The sequence below is a fragment of the Carettochelys insculpta genome, chromosome 3, assembly GCF_033958435.1.
Source record: "Carettochelys insculpta isolate YL-2023 chromosome 3, ASM3395843v1, whole genome shotgun sequence".
Classification (NCBI taxonomy): Eukaryota; Metazoa; Chordata; order Testudines; family Carettochelyidae; genus Carettochelys; species Carettochelys insculpta.
This window is the reverse complement of record NC_134139.1, coordinates 61,194,005-61,217,269: the sequence shown is the minus strand read 5'-3', so window position 1 is coordinate 61,217,269 and position 23,265 is coordinate 61,194,005. Positions and strand designations below refer to the sequence as shown.

Below are 23,265 nucleotides of genomic sequence, written 5' to 3'. Positions count from 1 at the left end.
CCAACCTCGTACTCGTCTTTCTGCGGAATTGAGTGACCGATCCAGCTTGGCTACGCTGGTATCGAGAGACGCAAGGAGGGTAAGATATACCCATGCTAAGGTCTCCTTTTTGGTGCGCACAGTTAAAGAATTAGAGCTCTGTAACTAGATGTCGTTGTATCAAGATATCATTGTGTTAGATGGTAACAGATATCTTTGTATTGGATTGTAACGTAACTTGTTAACGCTTGTACTTTGCTAGCATATAAGAAGTAGACAATAGCCTTTGTAACTGCACGCTTATAACTGTAGCTTAATAAACTTGTAACTAGTTAAGATCTAAGCCTGACTGCTGTTACTCTTTGCCACTGCAACACAGCCGGCACAATAAAAAGAACTTTAACCGTTTGGTTACCACAGCCTGGCCATAGGTGAGAGTGCTAGAAGCTCCCTGCTCCAGCAGTAAAAAACTGGGTTGTTTAGGACCCAGGGGAATACCTCACCGCACATTACCTGGCCACCGGCTAACACCTCCCTGGGCCATTTTCCCAGATGATTCCCCCTGGTACCTTCTCCAGGCCATAGCAGTCCCGGGTCCTCACTCTTGACCTGTAGAAGCTCCTGCTCTCCCTCTGTGATCTCTGGTGTTCCTGCTGCTCTCCTCTGCTCCTCTCAAACCTGTTCTCTCTCTCTGCTCACCTCTCACTCTCTCTCCCCGGCCTTCCCACTGTGAAGGGTTTTAAAGGCCTCATTAGCCCAGTCATTGGGGCCAGCTGGCTTTAATTAGGCTGAGCCATCTCCCACCCAACTGCCTGTGATTGCCCTGCAGGCCCTTCTGCTTGTTTGGGCTCCCTCTGAGGGACCCTTCACCCTGGCCCTGCCAAAATATGTACACTTGTATTTAAACACTATCAATTGACAGGGTAACAATTCCAGAAAAAAAAATCTTCTCTATAAAAGTACTTTTTTAAAGTTCTATGATTAATAGTTATAAGAATGTATATTCAGATTCTAAATTATGCAAATCATTAAAGAAATAGGTTAAACATGCTGAGAGTCTGCCGATTTTCACTTTGTGTAGTTATTTACACCTGTGTAAAATGCATTGTAAATGTTAGCATTCTGATACCTCACAGGTAGCTAAGGCAATCTGTTGATAGTTAAGAGCAGGGAATCAGAATATCTTAGTGCTATTTTTATCTAGGCCACTGACTTCATGTGACCATAAGGAAATAAATTCACTAATCTGGGCCTCAAATTCGCCCTACAAAGTGGGGACGATATTCTATGAAACTACCATAAGGTGCTGTTTTGAGGCTTATTAAATCAACATATTTAAATAGTTTTCGATTAATGTAAAATAATATTGATCTTGTGTTATTATGTGATAATACTGATGGTCAGACATTGGTCTAACATTTCTGTGATTGTTTCAGCATTGAAACAGACTTGGGTACTTGGGAATATGACGACGCATACTAACAATCATGAAGTAAGAAAAACACTTTTTCCTCATGTCTGACTACTTTTCTGATTTACTGACTCTTGAAACATCCATTGCAAAAGTAGCACTGTTCAAATGAACAAAAGGCCTGAAATTGGCTCTCAGGGAAACTGAATTTCCTGTGGTACACTGAAAAGTAATCTACATAGCACAGAACTCTGAGAGTCATGGGTCCCATTTTCCTTGTAGTTTTATTGCAATACATAATGAAGTTTCTTAGATATTAAACAAAGAGATATGTAGAGCTGGAAGAGACCTCATGAGAGGTCATCAAGTCCAGTCCCCTGTACTCACAGCAGGACCTATCATCATCCCTGACCTATGGCTGTGGACAGAAGAAAGGAAAGATGATTTCCTATGAGGGGCAGAAAGGAGAATTCATCTTGGGGTGCAACAACTCCAGAGTTATTAGTATTGTCATCCTGGAACATGCAGAACCTCCAGCTCTGAAAAGTGAGTAGGAAATGTGATGGTGACCAGGAAACTAGTTTTGATGGAGAGAGAAAAATACAGAAATCAGAATCTCTTAAGGGTGAGTGGTCAGGGCCTTCAACATATGCGGTAGGTCTCTCATTTAGGGAAGACTGGGCTGTCTATTCTGAAGACCTTTATCCAAACCTGACTAGGGAAGCCTCAGATAGATGGAATCCCAGTTAGCAGTGTGCTCCTGGTACCACAGGTTGATCTTGATCTAAATGACAAAATAGGCTATTATCATGTAGCTTCACCTGGATGTGAACAAAGTCCCAGTCACTTTGGAATACACTCTAGTGCTGGTAGCACTTCCCTTAAAGACAACCTTTGAAAGCAATGTCTGACCTGGGTGGCAGCTGTAATGGTAAAAACAACAAGTCGTCCTGTGTCATCTTACAGACTAACAGATTTTTTGGAGCATAAGCTTTCATGGGCATCTGACAAAGTGGGTCTTTGCCAACAAAAGTTTATGCTCCAAAAAATCTTAGTCTATCAGGTGACCCGGGACTTCTAATTATTTTTGTGCAGACAGACCACCCCGCTGATAGCTGAAATGCTGAGTCCAGTTTCCAGTTTATCAGATCAGAGAGTGGAGTTATCACAATCTCCTTTGCTTCCTCCTGCTTAATTTTTTTGATTACTTGCTTTAGGAGAGGGCTGCATGGGATTGCAGACTATAGCCACGTCTACACGAGCCGGCTACTTCGAAGTAGCCATGCCAACTTCAAAATAGCGCCTGCCACATCTGCACATGGCGAGCACTATTTCGAAGTTGAAATCGACGTAAGGCGGTGAGACGTCGAAGTCGCTATTCCCAACAGAAGATGGGAATAGCACCCTACTTCGACGTTGAACATCAAAGTAGGACATGTGTAGATGATCTGCATCCCGCAACACCGAAATAGCGGGGTCTGCCATGGCGGCCATCAGCTGAGGGGTTGAAAGACGCTCTTTCCAGCCCCTGCGGGGCTCTATGGTCACCGTGTGCAGCAGCCCGTAGCCCAGGGCTTCGGGCTGCTGCTGCTGCTGCAGCTGGGGATCCATGCTGCATGCATAGGGTCTGCAACCAGTTGTCGGTTCTGTGGATCTTGTGCTGTTTAGTGCAAGTGTGTCTGGGAGGGGCCCTTTAAGGGAGCGGCTTGCTGTTGCCCCCGGAAGTGCTAGTCCGCCCTGTGACCCTGTCTGCAGCTGTTCCTGGCACCCTTATTTCGATGCGGGCCGCTTTGGCGTGTAGAAGCTGCCCAGCAGCGCCTACTTCGATGTAGTGCTGCCCAACGTCGACGGCACGAGCTCTGGAGGACGTGTACACGCTATTCATCGAAATAGCTTATTTCAATTTCGCTACATCGAAATAAGCTATTTCGATGTAGCATCGCCGTGTAGACATAGCGTATGTGTCCACTTGTGCAACCGGGCATTGGTTCCTATGGACTTTTCCTTGGTGAAGCATTTAATCTCTGATTTTTTGCAACTTACAAACCAATCCAATGAGGGTAAACAAAATATCTTTTGGATCAGATTGAAAGTTTCTGGTTCATGCCCTTTCTGACTTGCTGACTATATGTCCAATGAGCTCGTTCACTTTCTGATTCACCTCTCTTTTTATGTATCACTTCAGGGAAGAAAGTGCTTTTTTTGGCCCATTCCATCTATCAATTCTGCATACAGAGCTATGCTCATGTTTCCTCCTTGTCTGTTTAGCACAGAATTATAGGGTTAGAGGGGATCCCAAGGGTCATCTAGTTTAATCCCCTGTCAAGCTGCAGAATTTGTAGTCTCTAAACCAACCAAGGCAGATGGCTATCCAGCCCTCTTTTGAAAACCGCCATTGAAGTAGCTTCTACAACCGGTCTGTTCCATTACACTATTGTTCCTACAGTTAGGAAGTTTTTCCTGTGACGAGTAATCAATAGGATCAAGGAACTTTTCTTGAGGTTTTACATAAAGCTGTGAGTTTGCAGGAGAGCCAAAATTTGCATTGTGGTGGTTCACACTATAGCTTGGGTCAGAGATCTGTTTAGACTGTCAACCAGAAAAAAGAGTATAATTGAGTCCTCTTCCACAACAGCTTGCTTATGATCTCTGCCATCATTCTTTGTAAATAAGCATGGGTCCAAAAAGATGCCTAAGGAGATGTTTCAATCCAGATAGCACTGTGTATCACAAGCAATTTCAGAAGGTTGACGTGACACAAATGGATGGAATGTGGAGATATGCATCCATCAGCTTCACTGAGTTTAGGAGAGCTTCCTTGACAGAAGAATGGCACCATAGAAACTAAGACCTCCATCCAGAAGTTTGTTTTCTTTGTTCACTTGTTGAGCCCTTTGAGATCTAGAAAGATTCTGATTTCCCATGGGTATCCAAAGGAGGAGAAAGGAAGACTGGAACCCTGAGAACTTTTTTATGTGGGAATTCCTTCTCTCTCCTGTCTGGCACAGGCAATGGGATAAGTTCATCCCAATCAATTTTCACTTGGTGAGATCAGTGGAGATGTGGGACAGGATGAAGAAAGTGTGGGGTGGAAAACCACAGCTCATGGGAGTATTCTTTACTATTTTTCACACCTTTTGTCTGTATTCAAAACATTCTTTCAAGAAGAGTCAGTTCTGTGTGGAGGCATATCTGCTCATTTTGAGGATGGGCTCTTGAGGGCTGAAGGACCACCTCTGGACTTTCCACTTGAGCTCTAGCTCAAGGGGCGTTAGCTTCCTCTGGTCCTTCTGTGAGGGAGGGGTACAATGGGAGTGCTTGAAGGCATGTGTGGACTCCTTCATGAAAGCACTTAGTGAAGAATGGAGGGGCTGCACAGATTTAGTAGCATTTTCTGCTACAATCTACAGTAGTTCTCCAAAGAGAAAAGATCCTGCAAGCTTGCCATGCCTCCCTACCGATCTGGATTCTACGGTCCTGGCTGAAAACCTCGTTGCCTTCTAAGAGGCGTCAGCCACAAATGCTGTTGCCAGAGTTTCATTTTTTGGAGACTGGAGCTACAATTAGTGTGATCCATGTGCTTCATGGCGCTGAGCTCTTCTGACCAAGACAGGAAAGCTCTTGCAAAGCATGTGAGAAGTGTTCTGAGAATGGCTAAGGATGCCTCCAAGCTCTCCATAAGGGTGACCTTCACTTTCCTATCTTGGGGTCTTTAAGAAAAAAACTCCCTTTCAACTGGAATAACTATATCTCAGGATGCTACTATGGTATTCCCCTTTGAAATCTCAGTACAGTAATAAAACATTTTGGCTCTGGCAGATTTTAAAATCCAAGGTCAGGTCTTTTAATATGCTTACTCTTATTGGATAACCTTAGCTAACACTACACTTTTTAACACTATTACTGTATACAGTACCGTAATTTACTGCTCCTCTACTGCCTCAGGGCCATCAAACACACACAGCTTCTACGAACACTGGAAAAGGATTCCTGATAGCTATCAGAATTTTTCCAGTTAACTGAAGGGGTAATTGTATTGCCATCTATGGCAGATGTGGGTGAACTAAGTTGTCTGGGTATTAAAGTGCTTAATCACAAAGCGTTTACTGTAATGTGTATGGTTGACTTTTCAGTTAGTTACATTATTAAGAAAATTAACTCTCTTGGAAGAGTAGGACAAGGGATAGAGTGTGGTTCCTTACCTCAAAACTGCAACGGGTGTTTCAAATTTGAGAACTGTATGTCCTCAAAATTAAGGATGTGCAGATCTGGGGATTTTATTCAGTTCAGCACAACCATCCACAGAGTTACAATATGGATTATTTTTTTCTCCAAATATTGGACATATTTGGAGCTAGTACTTTGGTAGCAGCTCTGTCTATTGGTGGGGTGTGCCACACTTCCCTGGGGTAGCCTGCAGTGAAAATGAAACTTAGATACTTCCCTTTTCCAGCCAAAAGGTCTAGTAGCAGCATGCTGGCTCACTTTTATATTCCATTTCAAGGATAGTATCAGTAGAATTTGAAAGAAACTTGTGTCCATTGTAAGTCATTATGAATGTCTGTGGTGATGACATGCCCTTCACATGCTACAGTGATGAGTACAGTTTAAGAAGATGAGTAATATGGGAGAAGATGGGGATATTGACACATTCAGCCCTTGACAGGATCCCTGCTTGGTTCTCCAAATATGATGATGGTCCCCAAGCTGCAAAGTGGCAGGAGGTAGGAAGAGTGCATACTGGGCAGCCATTTTATTTGGCTGACTTTCATAGAGAGGATCTCTGAGTGTAAGTGCATTTGGGGAAAGGGAAGGAATTCTGGTTAAGCTGTGAAATAAGGGCTTCAAGAGCTTTTTGAACCCACATAATTTCATGAAATATTTCTGTTTTGGGTATTATGTGTTGCTTAAACTAGTCAGTCAAGTATAACCTGGCACACGTATCCTCTGTTCAAAGTCTATTTTGCTGAGGCCTGCCGTGGAGGTAATGCATGGCTGGGTAATGCAATCCTGAGTCCATCTGGGCTCCTGCTGTATCCAGATTATTCCTGTTGGGTTCCCTAACGAGTTCTATAGACACCTTACATCTATCAAGGTAAATACAAAGAGGGCCACAGGGCAATGCTTAATTGGGACTTAACCACCAGTCATTTTGTTCTTATCGTTTTGCAATGCAGCATTGTAGTATCTCTTCAAGCAGGGATTTCAAACAGCAGATAAACAACTATCCTGTAACAGGCATGTCGAGATCAGTCTAGGCATTGCTTTTCAGTAAACAGAACTGTGGTTCTAAGCCCTGCAATTTTTCTCACAGGCCAGTTTTTCAACAGAATAGCTGCAATTATACCAGCCTTCTGTTGTGAGTTAATGAACCACTCTCTACCTCCTGTCTATTGATAACCTAATAAAGTGTGCACACATTTAAATCCCCAAGAAGTTAGTTATGGAAAAACAGTTAACTATCTGCAGACCCCAAACAATGAATTTGTTTTTGTTTTGTTTTGTTTTGTTGTTTTTTTTTTACAAAACTAATTACATAGAGCCATTTTTACTGGAATGGCATGCTCCTCAAAATATGGAGCTTGTTTTATTTTTGTGTATTCTAAGTTACATGTCTCTAATGTGTTTCTATGCTACTGATAATATATACATATTTTCAACAGCATTGACATAAAAGCAGGATTTTAATAAATATTTTACAACTTCCCGATAATGGATAAATGTCAAAGAAGATACTATGTCTGTCTAGCAGAACCAAAAAAGCAAAACTGATCTGAAACAAAAGTATAATTAGTAAAGCTTAGCTTGACTGTCCTTGATAAGTGAAGAGCAGAATGTAAGCTGAGAAAATGTGAGGTTTGAAAAATTCTGGTTTTACAGTCCAGACATCACAATAACGTTTATTTTAACTTGGGAGTTTTATTTTGATACTGACCCTTCACATTAATTGCACTTTAGTCATTTAAAACAAAACAAATATTTGCAAATAAAATTAATATGCTATTCAAGAAGCATGTGCATTCATGATACGGTGGAACCTACTCTTACAGCTTACTGCTATCTGAGGTCACTTGTGTTAACAACCAGCAAAATCTCAGTCCCTGTGAGACTTCCTATCTCCTCTGTATTTACTCAAACATTAGTAGGTGACCACCTGCCTAACACATTTTCAGCCACCTGCAGACCTGCCCAGCTGTGTAAACTTCATTGCAATTGAGCTGCTAAGGCAGCCAGAAGGAGAAAACCTCAAGATTAGGTATTTTTAAAAAAGATGTACATTACTCAGCTCATTTATGATCTATGCATATTTCCCTGTATCAGTGGAAGCTCTTAGAAGCATTATGTCTCATTACAGCACAATGTTCCTAGAGCTCATCAGTCTGCAGAAGAAGCAAAATCGCTTCACCACCTGTTTGGATGTAACAGTGGTCAAAGGCCCCCCTCTTCTGAGATGTCCAGTACCTGTCTGTAGTAATTACATAGCCCCTATTACTGGTATCTGAACACCTCATAGTCTTTAATGTAGTGACTCTTAGAACACCTCTATGAGATAGGGAAGCACTTTTGGGAAATGGAGGAGGAGGGACACTAACTTAGCCCCATAACCACTGGACTAGCGTTATTTGCACTGCTGTTGCTAAGGTGAATGCAGGGGTAGCCGTGTTAGTCTGGATCTGCAAAAGCAACGAGGGGTCCTGTGGCACCTTATAGACTTAACAGAAATGTATGCATACATAGCATACATAGCGTACATAGCATACATGTATGCAAAGTTTCTGTGAGCTCAGACCCTTTTCAGGAACACCCTTTCACTTTTTCCTTCTGAACCTGCACAGTGTCCAGGCAAACACTTTAGAGTAAAGTTTTATATTCAAATTTTAAGGCTTGCAAAAGTGAAAGTATATTAGCAGTGCACAGGTGAAAGTTGTCTGAATGGTCTTTTTCTTTGTATCTTACTGCATTCAGTACTACTTATTGTTAGGCACAAAAGACTTGGAAGTCTAAAGTGGCAACCTGTTAATCGAGTTCAGTGACTGTAACTTTCATATATAGAGTTATATTTCCTATACTGTCCTTTACATATTTCCATTCTAACATAAAATCACTTCTGTATCATACAAATATATGAACCGCTCTTTCCTGTTCAGCATGATGTTAACTCTTTCATATGTGACACAACTAAAACAACACAAGAACAACAGATCAACTGTGACATATTCAATTCTGGTCAAACTACTCATTGTGAATAAATTATCTGATTATATTAGCTCTTTTTAAAGTTTTGAATAATTAGGGGACCTTGATTTCTGCTAACATATTTGGTACTATGTAACACGATTGGGCAATTTTCAGCCAATGGATTAATTAAACAAATAAAATAGATTGACTATCTTAGCTATCACATCACCCACAAATGGCCAACAACATTTCAACTTGAGGAAAGGAAAATATGCGCTGTGACACGGCACCCACCCCACATGGCCTAGCAATGGTTAAACCCAGGCCTGGGAGGTGGCTGCAGGTGTGGCATGCATTAGCCACTTAGGGCCCAGCTGAGACTGTATAAATGAGGGATCCTAGAAGGGAGAAGAGTGGACCCTTGCTCCAGTTGTGGAGCAGGAGGGTCCTAGCTGCCAGGGAATCTCCAGAGGCTCCCTGAGATAAAGTAGTGCTGGGAAAAGTCAGGCAAAGCTGTGGCTTCCAGGCTGCAGGGCCTGAGACAACGCACAAGGGAGTAGGTTCTTCAGGGAGGCAGCCAGGGCAGCAGAAGGCAGCAGATCCAAACCCCTTGCCAGTGATGAGTGGTCATTTCAGACTGCTGTTTGTCCTTGGCAGTGGGTCATGGAGGCAATGTGGGTATAGGGAGCTGGGGGTTTCCTGATGTGGAAGACCCCAGAGTGGAAGAGTACTGGGACAGGGCAATACCCTGAGGGCAGGACTCTATGGTGCAGAAGGGATGCAGGTCCTGACACAAGGTGGAGAACAGAAAAACAGGTAAAACAGCAAGACACTGGCCAGAGGGGGGAACTCCAGCACTGAATTGAGCTAATTCCCTGAGTAACCAGCAGGAAGCACTGCAGCAGTGAGTCATGCTGTGTTACAGTGTACACTGTCTCTTAAATATACATGTACACATAATATGCATGTGCAAAATAGATATTTATTCATGCATGTGAAGCACATATAACTGTGTTTGAGGGGAAAAAATCAGTATTATGCTGCCCAAGGAAAAGGCATTTTCTGAAATTATAACATCCAAAACTGAGCCAAACCAAGACTTCATCTTTGTACAATATGCTACTAGCATTTTAAAGTGTGATAAATTATATAACTTATTAATTTCAAGGAATTTTTAAACAAATCTAATTCTTTACACTCTGGAATTTTATTTTTTTTTTTTTTACTATGGCCCTCCTGAGTCCTGACAGGCCTCAAAGTTCAGCGCATCACTTGTTGTGTACTCTTTTTTCAGCCAGCTGAGGAACTGGGCTCACAGGCAGGACCAAGCCTCCAACATATAAAACTAGGGAGAGAGTAAACCGAGAGAGGGAATTCTACTGGCAGAGGGAAAAACAGCTAGACAGCTCCAGATGGTTCCCAAGTCTTCCGTGATCATTTTGTAGCAGAAAAGATTCCAGAGTCTGGCTCCACATCCAAACCAGCAGCCCTTTTAGAAGTTGCCGAGATGAGCCCCAGCCTATAGAAACTAAAACCAAAATCATTCACATCTGCTAATATTGCTTGAGCCCCGCACTCCTTTTTTGAAGATAATTCCTGTAACTAGCAAAAACAAAAACAAAAAAACAAACCTAAAATAAACCCCACCCTTCAGCCAGTAATGGCTCATCCTGCAAAGTGCAGATGCTCCAGCCCAATTCACCAAAGCACTTAATACATGCTTAACTTTACGCATACAAGTAGTCTCCCCAAAATCATCAGGGTAACTCTGGTTTCTGAAGTGTTCAAAGGATTGCAGTACCAGGCAAGATCAACCCCTGAGGGAACCGGGACGGCAGGATGAGGGAGAAAGAAAAATCACTAAGGACAGACAGATAAACACAGAATGCCACAATGGGAATAAAATGGCAAAAATGGAGTTGAATAAAAATACCTTTCTGCTTTTGAGCTACATTTCATTTGTAAGTGCACTGGAAGTAAATCAATATTTGTACATATACACACGCTACACTACATTATTTAGGACATTTAGACGAGAAGATGGATATATTATGCAGTACCCAACTAATATTTTTCAGCTTGACAAAATAAGTTATATACATCTTGTTTTATTACATCTCCCTTCAAACTGGTGGTTAGCAACATTTACCTGTGAGCGTAGTAGTGTCAGCAAACTCAACACTGATGATGGGTACACTGGGACCATCCTCATTGTATGCTTTCAAAATGTACTTCTCAATTACACCTATGACCCCAGCAGGTTTGTCCCAAGTCACGTCAATGCTGTAACCGTTTATGCTGTGAATACTTGAGGGAGTTGGCACATTTTCTGGGACTGCAGAAGGATAAAATAGAAAATAGAGAAAATGGCAGTTCTGAGAAGACTATTGCCCCTATTCTTCACTTTTAATGGCTGCAGTAAATCAGACTGAACCATTAGCATAAATACAATTTATTAGAGTTGTAACTTTTTAGCATTGATTTAATATGACTGCACATCTTGAGCCATTCAGTTTAAGCTATATTTCAAAACCATCAAAACTCCATCTACCTAATATTCTTTCTTGTCTAGTTCAGGTTTTCCAAAAACATTTAATGTATCAAATGTGTTTCAACATCACTCAAAAAAAGGAGGTGGATTCTAGGCATCTAACCGGTTCAAGCTATATAATGATGTAACTGAATGAAGTAAAATCATTAGACTGTTATGATGCAGAGGAATTTGACACTTATCTTTCAGGTACAATGACTACAAAAGATCACAAATGTGATCAAATTCTGAAAATGTCCAGTTCTGTTTTCTAAATTCAAGTGTTTCTAAGTAAATTTTAAAGCATATGTAAATATGGCATAATAGTTTGGAGGTCATCTCTGTGCGCTTTCAGTCAGCCATAGTGTCATAGGCTTAGAAATGACCCCAGACAGAAATATGTATTAAAAAGCACACACACGTGAGCGTGTGTACACACGCACACACCTTTTATTTGGGTTGAATTTATCAATGACAGCCTTAAACTTCAGCAGGAGCTCACTACAATACCAACAGGAACATTCATCATTTCAGGTTCAGTCCAACCATCAGTCTCTGGCTCCTCCCTTCAGAAGACTCATCTTTCCTTTGCCTATAACAGTGTTTCCACAACCCTCCCCATATTACTCTTTTTCAGTCTCTCTTTAGGGAGGAGTACCCAGCTCTCCTCTTTCAAACTGGGCTATGTTAGTTAGTGCCTCACTCTCTCTCTCTTTAGCCAACAATTTCCTCAGCTCACCTCTCTGAAGCTGAGTTGTGGGCTAGCCAGCTTTTCCCTTAACTGACCCCCTTTATTTAAATATACAAAGCATGTGAATCTTCCTCTGACAACCTCTCTTGGGTTTGTGCCATGCTATAATGGGCTCGGCAGCATGCACGTTGACCCCATTTTTGCAGCTCCTTGGCCCTAGGTCTATAAAGAAGTAGTAATGGGATTTCTTACTGCCAGAGTTGCTTCTTCCCTTCTAGTACTAGAGAGGTAGCCGTGTTAGTCTGTATCTTTGAGAACAACAAGAAGTCTTGTGGCACCTTATAGACTAACAGATGGTTTGGAGCATAAGCTTTTGTGGGCAAAGACCCACTTCATCAGATGCATGAGAATAAATAAATGGAATAAATGAACATAAATCAGACATCAGGAATGGAAATGGACAGAAGCCTGTGGGAGAAGATTTCAATCTCCCTGGACACTCAGTGGCAGATTTAAGTGTGGCAGTCCTGAAACAAAAATATTTCAAAAATCATATGGAGAGAGAAATCTCTGATCTGCAATTTATTTGCAAATTTGACTCCATTAACCATGGATTAAACAGAGACTGGGAGTGGCTTGCAGCTTACAAAGACAGCTTCTCTGCTATGGGTGTGAATATCTCCCCATTAGATGTTGACAAGGGCTCACATCCTCCTGTCTGATCTAACTTGTTTTTCCTTCCTTTGATAAGTGCTGTTGACACTGGGCCATTTCCACCTTGCTAAATAGACTTTGTCAGCTCTGGTCCTCCCTTTTACTGGGAACCTGCTCTTTAAATTCCCCTCTGAAACCCCCCCAACCACCACTCATGCATCTGATGAAGCGGGTCTTTGCCCACAAAAGCTTATGCTCCAAAATATCTGTTAGTCTATAAGGTGCCACGAGACTTCTTGTTCTTCTCTTCTAGTATCTCCCAGGTAACTTGTATGTATAAATGTACCTTTCAAACTCATGAAGGGCCATCCAAGCCAAATGATGGAGTCTGCCTGAACATTAGACTCCATGCCCTTAAGGTGCAGATCACTCCATGACATACAGAAATAACTCCCTACGCCCATCAGAAGTAAAAACTGAACTTTTATAAGGCCTTTCACATTGGCCTTTGCTCCAATCACATCGGATGATTTTTTTAAAAAAAGAAAATAACGTTGTTTCAAGCAAGTGAAAAAGCAATCTCATTGACACCTACAATTTCTAACAAAAATTCATTCAATTTCCCATAATCTTTAAGTATTTATTAGATATTGCTATACTGAGTAAAAGTCTGGACATTAACAATTTAATCACAGATGACTGCACAAGGGATTAACAGAAGAAGAAGCTTAAGGAACACTGTGGCATAATGGTGGATGGCAAGTTTGCTGTAAACACATGTGGACTCTCAAGTCCTATCAGCCAGGATCACTTTGCCTTCCATGCAAATGCCTTTTTTGTGAGCTTATTGTTTTGACTCATTAAACACATGCAACCTGCGTTGGAGGCATGAGGGGCCCTGGAACCCTAAATGTAAAAAGTGTTTGAATGCTTATGGCTCCACTAGAGAAGCTTCAGCTTACTGGCAATACTACAGCAATATACTGATTTTATGAGTTCTGAAATATAGCACAGGGCAAGGTAAGGTACAGGATAGCAGATGGTCTTTTCATAAGGGACACAACAAAACTGACTCAAAAATAATTAAATAGTGCAATTATTTTCCAGCCCTTGGGAACATGTAGCTGCTCAGTGTTGTGGTCAGATTGTAAATATAAATTTATGATAAAACTGATATTTCACAAAATGGCTGTATTTACTCTCTTCTGAGTAGAAGACAAAATGGTGACATTAAGTTGTATAAGCAAGGCATTTGCAAGTCAAATATTTACTCTGGTGAGCATGTTTGAAGTGGCTCTTTGTACTGCAATTATATTGTAAGTACTTTTTTTTTCCCTCAAGAAGAGTTTAGTATATTTGGGGAGATCCTACAGCAATACTGTTTAAGCGCCTTTTACCAGTAGAATTGCTAAACTATAATCTGGATCTTATTGATCGTGAAAGTAGTTCATGAATACAGATTTCACAGTATGAAAAATCTGCAGAAAAATATTAACTCAGCAAGGTATAAACAAACCATGTGTACAAAATGGGAAGTGCTTCCAAATTTCCCCCATGAATTTTAAGGACAGGTTAATCTTCTTGTGTGAACAGATACATCTATGTGCCCCATCTTGAACAGTAATACCAACTACGCACAATATTTCAGCTTTGCAGTGCTTTCTGAGAGTCCTGTGTGGCCTTGTACTCTAACAATCATTACCAGATGCCTTCCTTCTAAAAGACATGTGTAGTTTGACTAGAGGTTTAGATTTGCATATTTCACTATAAACTGGTTGTGAAACTAATGTTAGGATATGTTCATGCTAAGATAAAGTAGTACAACCTTTTAACTCTCTTTGAACTTTCATAATAAATATGGTGTATTAGAAAACACCTTGAAATGTATTGTGAAAATGCCATTTGTGTATTTTATAGCTCCTATAAAATATCGGTATGTTATTAATCCAAATTATCAATAAAATTTTGGTTCCCCTTAAAATATTATGCCGTTGTTACTATTTAATTAACTTTCTCATGGTGAAATTGTCTCCTGCCAGTAGCCTACAATTAGATAACTCATAAAATATAAAACAGATACTTTTGGAAACTATGTTTACCTGATTCTCTTGTCCGACCATGGCTCCAAACACTAGACACAGATCCTCCTTCATTTGAGGCAATCACTCTATACAGGTATTCTTAAAGAAAATAAAGAAAAAGACTGAACTCAAGAAGACATTAACACAGAATGAAATAAGAAGGTAGCATTTTATTTAAGGCCCAACCTGTAAATGGCTGTAGACCACTCTCATAAACACTCTGCTCTTTGCCTCGGTACACCAGGATGGAGTCATTTCCCCTGCAGTTAACAGCACTGTCAGTTGATAGGCATCCATCCAGATTGACTCTGACAGCACTGCTGGACACAGATGCCAAGTTAACGACAGCACCTCGTGTAAATTTAACATCCTTCATGCAACCACCGAAACCTAGCAAATAGTAAGGGATTAGTATCACATAAAGGGCTTCACTCTTTAATTAAGAATCATTTTTATTCCTAGCAATGCTATATTTTCTGTGAGAAGAGGAGTTAGGTGTAAATGTTAACTTTCAATTTACATTTGAGAAATTATTTGCCCCCCTTTTACTGTTGTGCTGTTAAGGATTCCAAATGTTCCAGTGTTGACACACCAATATATGCTTATTATTAAGCATCCCCCTTCTGCGAAAAAAAAATCTTTATTTTGCTTCCTCTGACCACATATTCAAAAGCGTTAACATAAAATCAGTGCCTAGTATTGATTTTAAGTTTGCAGTCAGCTCCTGCATTTCACTGATATTTCATAAATGTGCACCATATCCTCAATCGCTTGCCCTCAGAAAAGTCTACACACAGCAAATCTATTTGAGTATAGAGGAAATACCAGAATAACACAGATGATCATATTTGGAGCACAGATGATACCACATTCACAAACGTTTTATAAAACATAACCCCAGACCTCCCAATTACTGACTGGCAAAATCTTAAGTGACTTTGAAATCCCATGGCACTGTGGGGAGCAGTACCACCATCAGAGTAGTGCTAAGGGTTAACTGCCAGAGGCCTTGCCCCTTCCAGGGGTGTGGAGGTGGGTCCCCCTTTTACCTTGCCCTGGGGCCCACACTGGCTATCAGCCTCACTAAGCACTGTGATCTGCATATGCAATGACAACAAATATTTATAATAATATGGTAACTGGAATAGAGACCTTGATTATTTTGAAAATTAACTCAAGAAATTGAAAAAAATAGACTGCTCGATCTCTCATACATCAATAAATTATTATATAACTCTTGGGAAAATCCTATTTTTCTATCTAAGATACTAATATTATCATGGTACCTGAATGGCTCATAATTCTTCATATGTTTTTCTTACAACAACCTTCTCCCCGCATGCTATTATTTGGAAGCACACAGAGCCTAAAGGTGTTTATATACTAAAATGTAGCTCACAGAAAACTGGGTTCTAACTCTATCCCTTACTAAACTGTCCATTGCAGATCTTGTTGATGTGCATTAACAAACTGTTAATGTACTTTCACAGAATCATAGGGCTAGAAGGGACCTCAGGAGATCATCAAGTCCAGGCCCCTGTTTCAAGCAGGATCAACCCCAACTAAGTTATCCCAGCCAAGACTTTGTTGAGACAGGGCTTAAAAACCTCTAGGGATGGAGATTCCACCACCTCCCTACGCAACACATTCTAGTGCTTCACCGCCCTCCCGGGGAAGTAGTTTTCCCTAATGTGCAACCTACTTCTCTCCTTCTGTAACTTCACATTATTACTCCTTGTTCTCCCATCTGTCACCAATCAGAACAGTTTCTCTCCATCCTCTTTAGAGCTCCCCTTCAGGAAGTTGAAGGCTGATATTAAATCATCTCTCAGTCTTCTCTTCTGCAAACTAAAAAAGCCCAAATCCCTCAGCCCCTCCTCATAGGTCATGTGTTCCAGCCCCTTAATCATTTTCATTGCCCTCCACTGAACCTGCTCCCACACATCCACACCTTTTCTATACTGAGGAGCAGGGGGCGCAAAACAGGACACAATATTCCATATGTGGCCTCATCAATGCCGAATAGAGAGAAACAACAACTTCTCTAGATCTGCTTGAAATGCTCCTCCTAATGCACCCCAATATGCCATTAGCCTTCTTTGCTACAAGGGCATACTGTTTACTCATACCCAGCCTTTCAACCACCATAATCTCTAGGTCCTTTTCTGCTATACTGCTGCTTAGTCAGTCAGTCCCCTGCCTATAAAAATGCTTGGGATTCTTCCACCCAAGTGCAGGATTCTACACATCTCCTTGTTGAACCGTATCACATTTCTTTTGCCCCCAAACTCCAATTTATACAGGTCACTCTGGATCATATCTCTACCTTTCAACATATCTACCTCTCCCCCTAGCTTAGTGTCATCCTCAAACTTGCTGAGGGTGCAATTCAGTCCCTCATCCAGATCATTAATAAAGATGTTGAACAACATCAGCCCCCAGAACCCGGTCTTGGGGCACTTCACTTAAAACCAACTTCCATCCAGATACTGAGCCAGTGACCACTACCCATTGGTCCCAACTGTCAAGCCAGCTTTATATCCATCTTTTAGTCCATGGATCCAATCCATACTTCCTTAACTTATGGGCAAGAATGTTGTGGGAGACTATCAAAAGCTTTGCTGAAGTCAAAGTATATCACATCCACTGACTTCCCCATGTCCACAGAGCCAGTTATCTCATCAAAGAAGCTAATTCAATTGGTCAGGCATGACTTGACCTTGGTGAATCCATGTTGACTACTTTTGATCACTTTCCCCTCTTCCAAGTGCGCCAAAATGGATTCCTTGAGGATCCCCTCCACTTTGATCTAGTCTTCTTTGAAACAAATGGCTAATGTGCCTCAGCTGGGTCCACAATGGACATTTAGAATGTGGCAGAGTCCCATCCTAATTACCAGAAGCAAAATGTTCATACAGACAAGCTCAAAGTCACATAGGAAGTCTTAAGTGAAACAACATATTGAATCCAGGTCTCCCAGGTCCCAGGTTAGCACGGTAACTGCTGGACCGTTCTTCCACCTTGTCATTGAGATAGTGTTCCCTATAACTCATTTTTAATCCAGTTCATAGAATCACAAAAGATTAGGGTAGGATGAGATATCAATGTCATCTAGTCCAACCCCTGCTCAAAGCAAGATGAACCCCAACTAAATTATTTGAACCAGTGCTTTCTAAAGCCTGGTCTTAAAGATCTCTGTGGCTGGAGATTCCACCACCTTCCTAGGTAATCCATTCCAATGCTTTACCATGCTCCCCGTGAAATAGTTTTTCCCAATACCTAGTCTAGACCGTTCCAACTGCAATCTGAGACCATCGCTTCTTGTTCTGTCATCTGCCACACCAGGTAATAGCTTAGCTCCATCCTCTTTGGAACTCCCCTTCAGATAGTTTTAGACTGCTATCAAATCCCATCTCATTCTTCTCTTCCACAGACTAAAAAAGCCCAGTCCCCTTAGCCTCTCCTCACAAGTTATAAACGAACCATTTTCATTACCCTCCTCTGAACTCTCTCCAAGTTTTCTACCTCCTTTCTGTAGTTGCAGAAGGAGCGGGGGAGGAAAGTGTATGAAATACTCCAGGTGAGTCTTCACCAGTGCTGAACAGAAGGAAATGCTGCTGGCTATGGTCCTACTAATGCAGCCCAATATGTCACTAGCCTTCTTGGCAAAAACAAGTCACATGGTTGATTCAGATACAGCTTCTCGTATACTATAATCCCCAGATCCTTTTCTGGGGAGCTGCCACTTAGATGGTCAGTCCCCAGCAACAGTTCATGGGACTCTGTACTTTAACTCATTGAACCTCATCAGATTTCTTTTTTGCCCAGTCCTCCAATTTGTCTGGGTCACTCTAGATCCTACCTCCAACATATCTACCTCTCCCTGAACTTAGTATAATCTGCAAGCTTGCTGAGGGTGCAATCCATTCTAGAAAAGTTAAATAATTAACTGTAGAATACCAGTAAACATGAGGCTTATGATTATGCTTACTGGTTAACCAGCTCTTGCCAGTTGCCAGTGAACTCAGATTGATACTGGCTGCCAACAAGACATTGAACCACTGATCACTACACATTGAACCCAAAGATCTCTACCTTATAGTCCTTTTTTCCAAGCCATACTTGCTGGCATGAATGCTGCAGAAGACTGTATAAAAGCTTTGTTGAAGTTAAGGTATATCACGTCCACCACTTCACCCATATCTACAGAGCCAGTTATCTCATCATAGAAGGTAATGAAGTTGGTCAGGCATGACTTGCCCTTGGTGAGTTTTTGTTGACTATCCTTATACACATTTCTTCACACCCCTAATCAACATAAATTATACCAGTAAAAGTGCTATCGACATGGCCTAAGCTGACAGCTCTGAACAGGAAGAACTGTTTTGTAGATGGGGTGGACAGCTGTGAAGTTTAACAAAAATATGGGACAATGTTAACTGCAGGGAGAACAACTGTACTTCCTTTTTAGACCTGAATACCCTATAGTACTGTGTTAGTGCATATATTTAGTACCAACTCAGTGTGAAGACAGCTGTCCACAGAATTACTAACACCAGTTCTGTCAATACTGGATTTTCCTTGGATTTCCTTACCTTGCTCTAATCCTACTTCTTTATAGAAGCTCTGTAGCTCAGCGGGGATTCCTCCTATGTAGACTGGAGAGTTCACTTTCAATTGCTGAATGCTGGGTTCCAAAACACGCTCTGTCAATTCATTCATACTTGCAGAAACTACTGAGCCTTCCCTTTTCACAATTACTTTCTTCCACTCTCCATCACAATAGGACAGGCCCACCCAGAGATCCACTTGTGTAAGAACAGTGCCGGCGTTTAACAGGAAGCTCAGAATTCCATTCTTGAGCTCAGCCTGAATTTTAAAATAAAAAAAAAAAAAAAGCTTTCAAAAATGACAGGCAGCATACTGTGGGAGAAGGTCAACACATTACAGACATTTAAGACATTTAACTGAAGCAAGGGTACAAATACGTTTTTTCCTTCAAGAAATAGTAATGTCAATACAATTGCTAACATAGGACATAACTGTAGTAAGTTAGTTCATATCAACCAATGACACAATTTGACATGTAACCAAAAAAAAAATCTACTTTTTGAAACCTATTTAGGATTTCAGTATCAACAGCTGCATAACCGGCTGAAAAGAAAAGAACAGCTGGAAGTATGACTGCTCCTGTTTTACTTTTTTTGAATATGACAAAGCACCATTTTCTTCTGTCAATTTAATTTTTGGAAAAATGTGACATGACAATAAGAAAATTAAATGTCAGATCTGATTAAGCTCTTTTTAATTATCCAGTGAATTCAACTTCAAATTTGTACAATAACATATTGATTCTGTATTTCATCCTTATTGGTTTCCATGCCTAAAATAATTGTTTCAATATGTATTTTTCAAATAATGTATCCAGTTTGAAATATTGATACATTTTACCTAATTTTCATGATAGAAGTAAGATTTCCATATGCTTTACTGCAAAATTATTTATCCTGATTATCTGGAATGCACCAGCAAGCATGTTTTGAGATTCCAAATTGGCTAGTACAGAACACTAATAATGTCAAAAGTGGTAGGTGTGACCAAAAAAAACCCCAAGGATAAGCCTTCAGAAAATGCATTTCATTTTCCATGCCAACATCTTAAGTGAAATAAGAATGGTAAATTAAATACACACACAACATTCTTATGGGAAAGCATTCCATATTTTTGAGAAACAGAGAATACCAATGATATCTCACACTGAAGTGTTTATATTTTGATTTCACTGTAGTAACAATTATTCCAAATGTCCACACAATATTAACCTCAGATATGGTAAATATGGATCTTCAAGATGCTACAGTCAGTGGGAATCCCACTGTTGGTGCCTAAGACCACATAAGTTCTGGGGTTCTTGAACAGCTTTGTCAGTTAAGGCTAAAAAGGCCCCCAGTGCCTCTTTGCAGTTCCAGAACAGAAAGGGTGGAGCAGCCATGATACTTCCTTATTTCTGTCACAACTTCAAGTTCTGATCAATGAAGACAAGAGCCCCGGACGGGTCACGGAATCCACACTGACTACAGCATAGAACCACAGTTACAGTTCTTTCATTTTTGAGTATTTGCCAGTATGAAACCGCCTGAAGGCAGCCAGAAAGCAGTAAACCCTCGAGATGGTGGGAATGAAGAGTTTTAGTTACATCAGTCAAACAGTGACTGAGATACTGCTCTCCTGAACTTGGCCTTTGACTTAGCCTTAAGGTATGGTTACAGAGCTGAGCAAAAGTAATCACTCCATGTTGGTGTCATGCAGATTTCTGACATTAGCACATTCCTGAAAGCAGATAGAGAATGTTTGCTCTGTGGTGGAAGGAGACCTGACATTCAGTGGGAGAAGTACAGCATCTAGTTGGTAACACAACATGTTGTGTAATCCATTTCTTTATTCTTTGTGCTGAAATGGCATGACATTTGGAATGCCCAGCTGTGGCTAGGAATAGATACAGTGACAGTCTGAACTGTTTGGGTCTCATAAGCTGTGTCTACACGTGCACACTACTTCAAAGTAGCGGCACTAACTTCGAAATAGCGCCCATTGCAGCTACACGCGTCGGGCGCTATTTCGAAGTTAACTTCGACGTTAGGCGGCGAGACGTCGAAGTTGCTAACCCCATGAGGGGATAGGAATAGCGCCCTACTTCGACGTTCAACGTCGAAGTAGGGACCGTGTAGACGATCCGCGTCCCGCAACGTCGAAATTGCCGGGTCCTCCATGGCGGCCATCAGCTGGGGGGTTGAGAGACGCTGTCTCCAGCCCCTCAGCACACTGGTGGCCACGTGGAGTGGCCCCTTAAAGGTCCCCTCCCCCTCCCTGCCTCTGCAGGAAGCTGAGGGATCGTGCAGGCGGCAGCCTGCACACGCGGCCAGCCTGCACCACCCTCAGCGACCCAGCCAGCTGCGATGGCTGCCCGGCAGCCCCCCCAGCGCCCCCAGGGGACCCCCCCCCCAAGGGGAGCCAGGGCTCACAGCCCAGCCAGAGGGGCAGCCAGGCTGGGAAGCGGCAGCGGGGCCCCTCCTGGACGGAGGCCAAGCTGCGGGACCTGCTGGGGCTCTGGAGCGAGGAGGAGGTGCTCCAGGTAATGGGGAGCAAGAGGCGGAACGTGGATGCGTTCACTCGGCTGGCCGACGGCCTGGCTGCCCGGGGTCACCCTGCCCGCACTCCTGACCACGTCAGGAGTAAGGTGAAGGAGCTGCGGCAGGGTTACTCCCGGGCCCGGGATGCGGCCAGCCGATCTGGGGCTGCCCCCATCACTTGCCCCTTTTACAGGGAGCTCAGGGACATCCTGGGCCCCTGGCACACCTCCTCCCCTCCGGCCACCCTTGACACCTCGGCTGACGAGCCCCAGCAGGCCCTGCAGCCGGAGTCCACCCCGGAGGCAAGCCCCGCACCCCGGGGGCCCCCCCCGGAGGCCACCCCCGGGACATCGCGGCAGGAGGAGGAGGAGGAGGGGGGGTGGGGCTCCTCCTCCGCAGAATCCAGCCTGCAGATCCTCCTCCTGCCATCCCGGAGCAGCAGCAGGGCCTCCGACCCCCGGGGATCTCCGGACCGTGGGAGCGGACCGACAGGTAGGTACCCCTCTCTGGTGGACACCCCTGGGCTTGAGGGGCGGGGGTAAGAGATATGTGTCCAGGGCCCCCCACATGCTCACATGGCCATGGCCCCAAGGACATGGCCCTCACAGCACTGCAGCCATCAGCCCGTGCCCCCCCGCACCCCGCATGACAGTGCCATGCCCCATCCCCGGGCCAGGGGGGAGCGGAACCTCGAGGGCCCCCCGGGAGGAGGGGGTGGGACACCCCGCAGCAGCAGCATGTGATGGAGTGGGGGGAGTGCCAAAGGGAGACTCAGGCTACATATGAGCCACAAGAGCCGAAGAGCTCCCAGGGCCAAAGGAGGATCCTGGCGCTACAGCTGGCAGGTGACACCTCTGCCCTGAACCAACAGGAAGGAGGAGCCGAGCTGGCTTGGAATTGGGGGGCGAGGGCGGGGGCCACAGGTAGAGGCTAGGGGAAGGGAGAGCTGGTAGGCAGCCAGCCTGAGGAGGGGGAAAGCTGCATCCCAGAGGGGCCCCCCTTGGGGTCTTCGCCCCACGACGGGTTGGAAGGACTGTCTCTTCCGACAGCTGGTGCTGTCACTCCTGCCAGAAACTGGGCATCTGTGGCCTAAGAAACCTCTCCTTCTCTCAGACCCTGCGGGGTGAAGTGAGAGTCGCTCCCACCAGGGGACGGGGTGCAGGGCAGGGGGACCCCTGAACCCCATCCATCACAGCAGCATCTCCCGGGGACGGGGATGGGGAACCTGCAGCACAGGGCTGGGGGGACAAAGGCCACGGCTCGGGGCCCACACTAACGCATGTCTCCTTTCTTCTTCCCCCCCTCCTCTCCTGTGTCCTGCACCATCACAAGGACCGGAAGAGAGCGCCGGCGAGGCGTCAGTCGTCCCGGAGAGCCCTCCGGGACCATCGCTCCAGGGCAGCCCCTCGGCCGAGGACCGACCGGCCCCACAGTGGGCTAGACGGCGGACCCCGCGCCTGCAACCGCCGACGGCGACGGACCCCCAGCTGCTGGCCATCCTCAGTCGGCAGCTGTAGGTCGCGGAGCAGCACCTCCAGCTGCAGGAGCGGGCGCTGGCCTGGCGCCAGGAGGCATGGGGGGCCTACATGCAGACATTTAACCGCCTGGTG

At 43.5% G+C, this 23,265-nt stretch overlaps 1 protein-coding gene across 1 annotated transcript in view; it reads right to left on the bottom strand.

Moving 5' to 3' along the window:
* The window catches only part of USH2A (usherin), a 581,084-nt gene that overhangs the window by 342,455 nt on the left and 215,364 nt on the right, over positions 1-23,265 (bottom strand). The window contains exons 26-29 of the mRNA XM_074989966.1: positions 19,121-19,394; positions 14,712-14,915; positions 14,544-14,624; positions 10,719-10,904 (exon numbers count right to left, since the gene is read on the bottom strand). Of these exons, the coding sequence (XP_074846067.1) occupies positions 10,719-10,904; positions 14,544-14,624; positions 14,712-14,915; positions 19,121-19,394 (745 nt within the window). The remainder of the gene's footprint in view (positions 1-10,718; positions 10,905-14,543; positions 14,625-14,711; positions 14,916-19,120; positions 19,395-23,265) is intronic.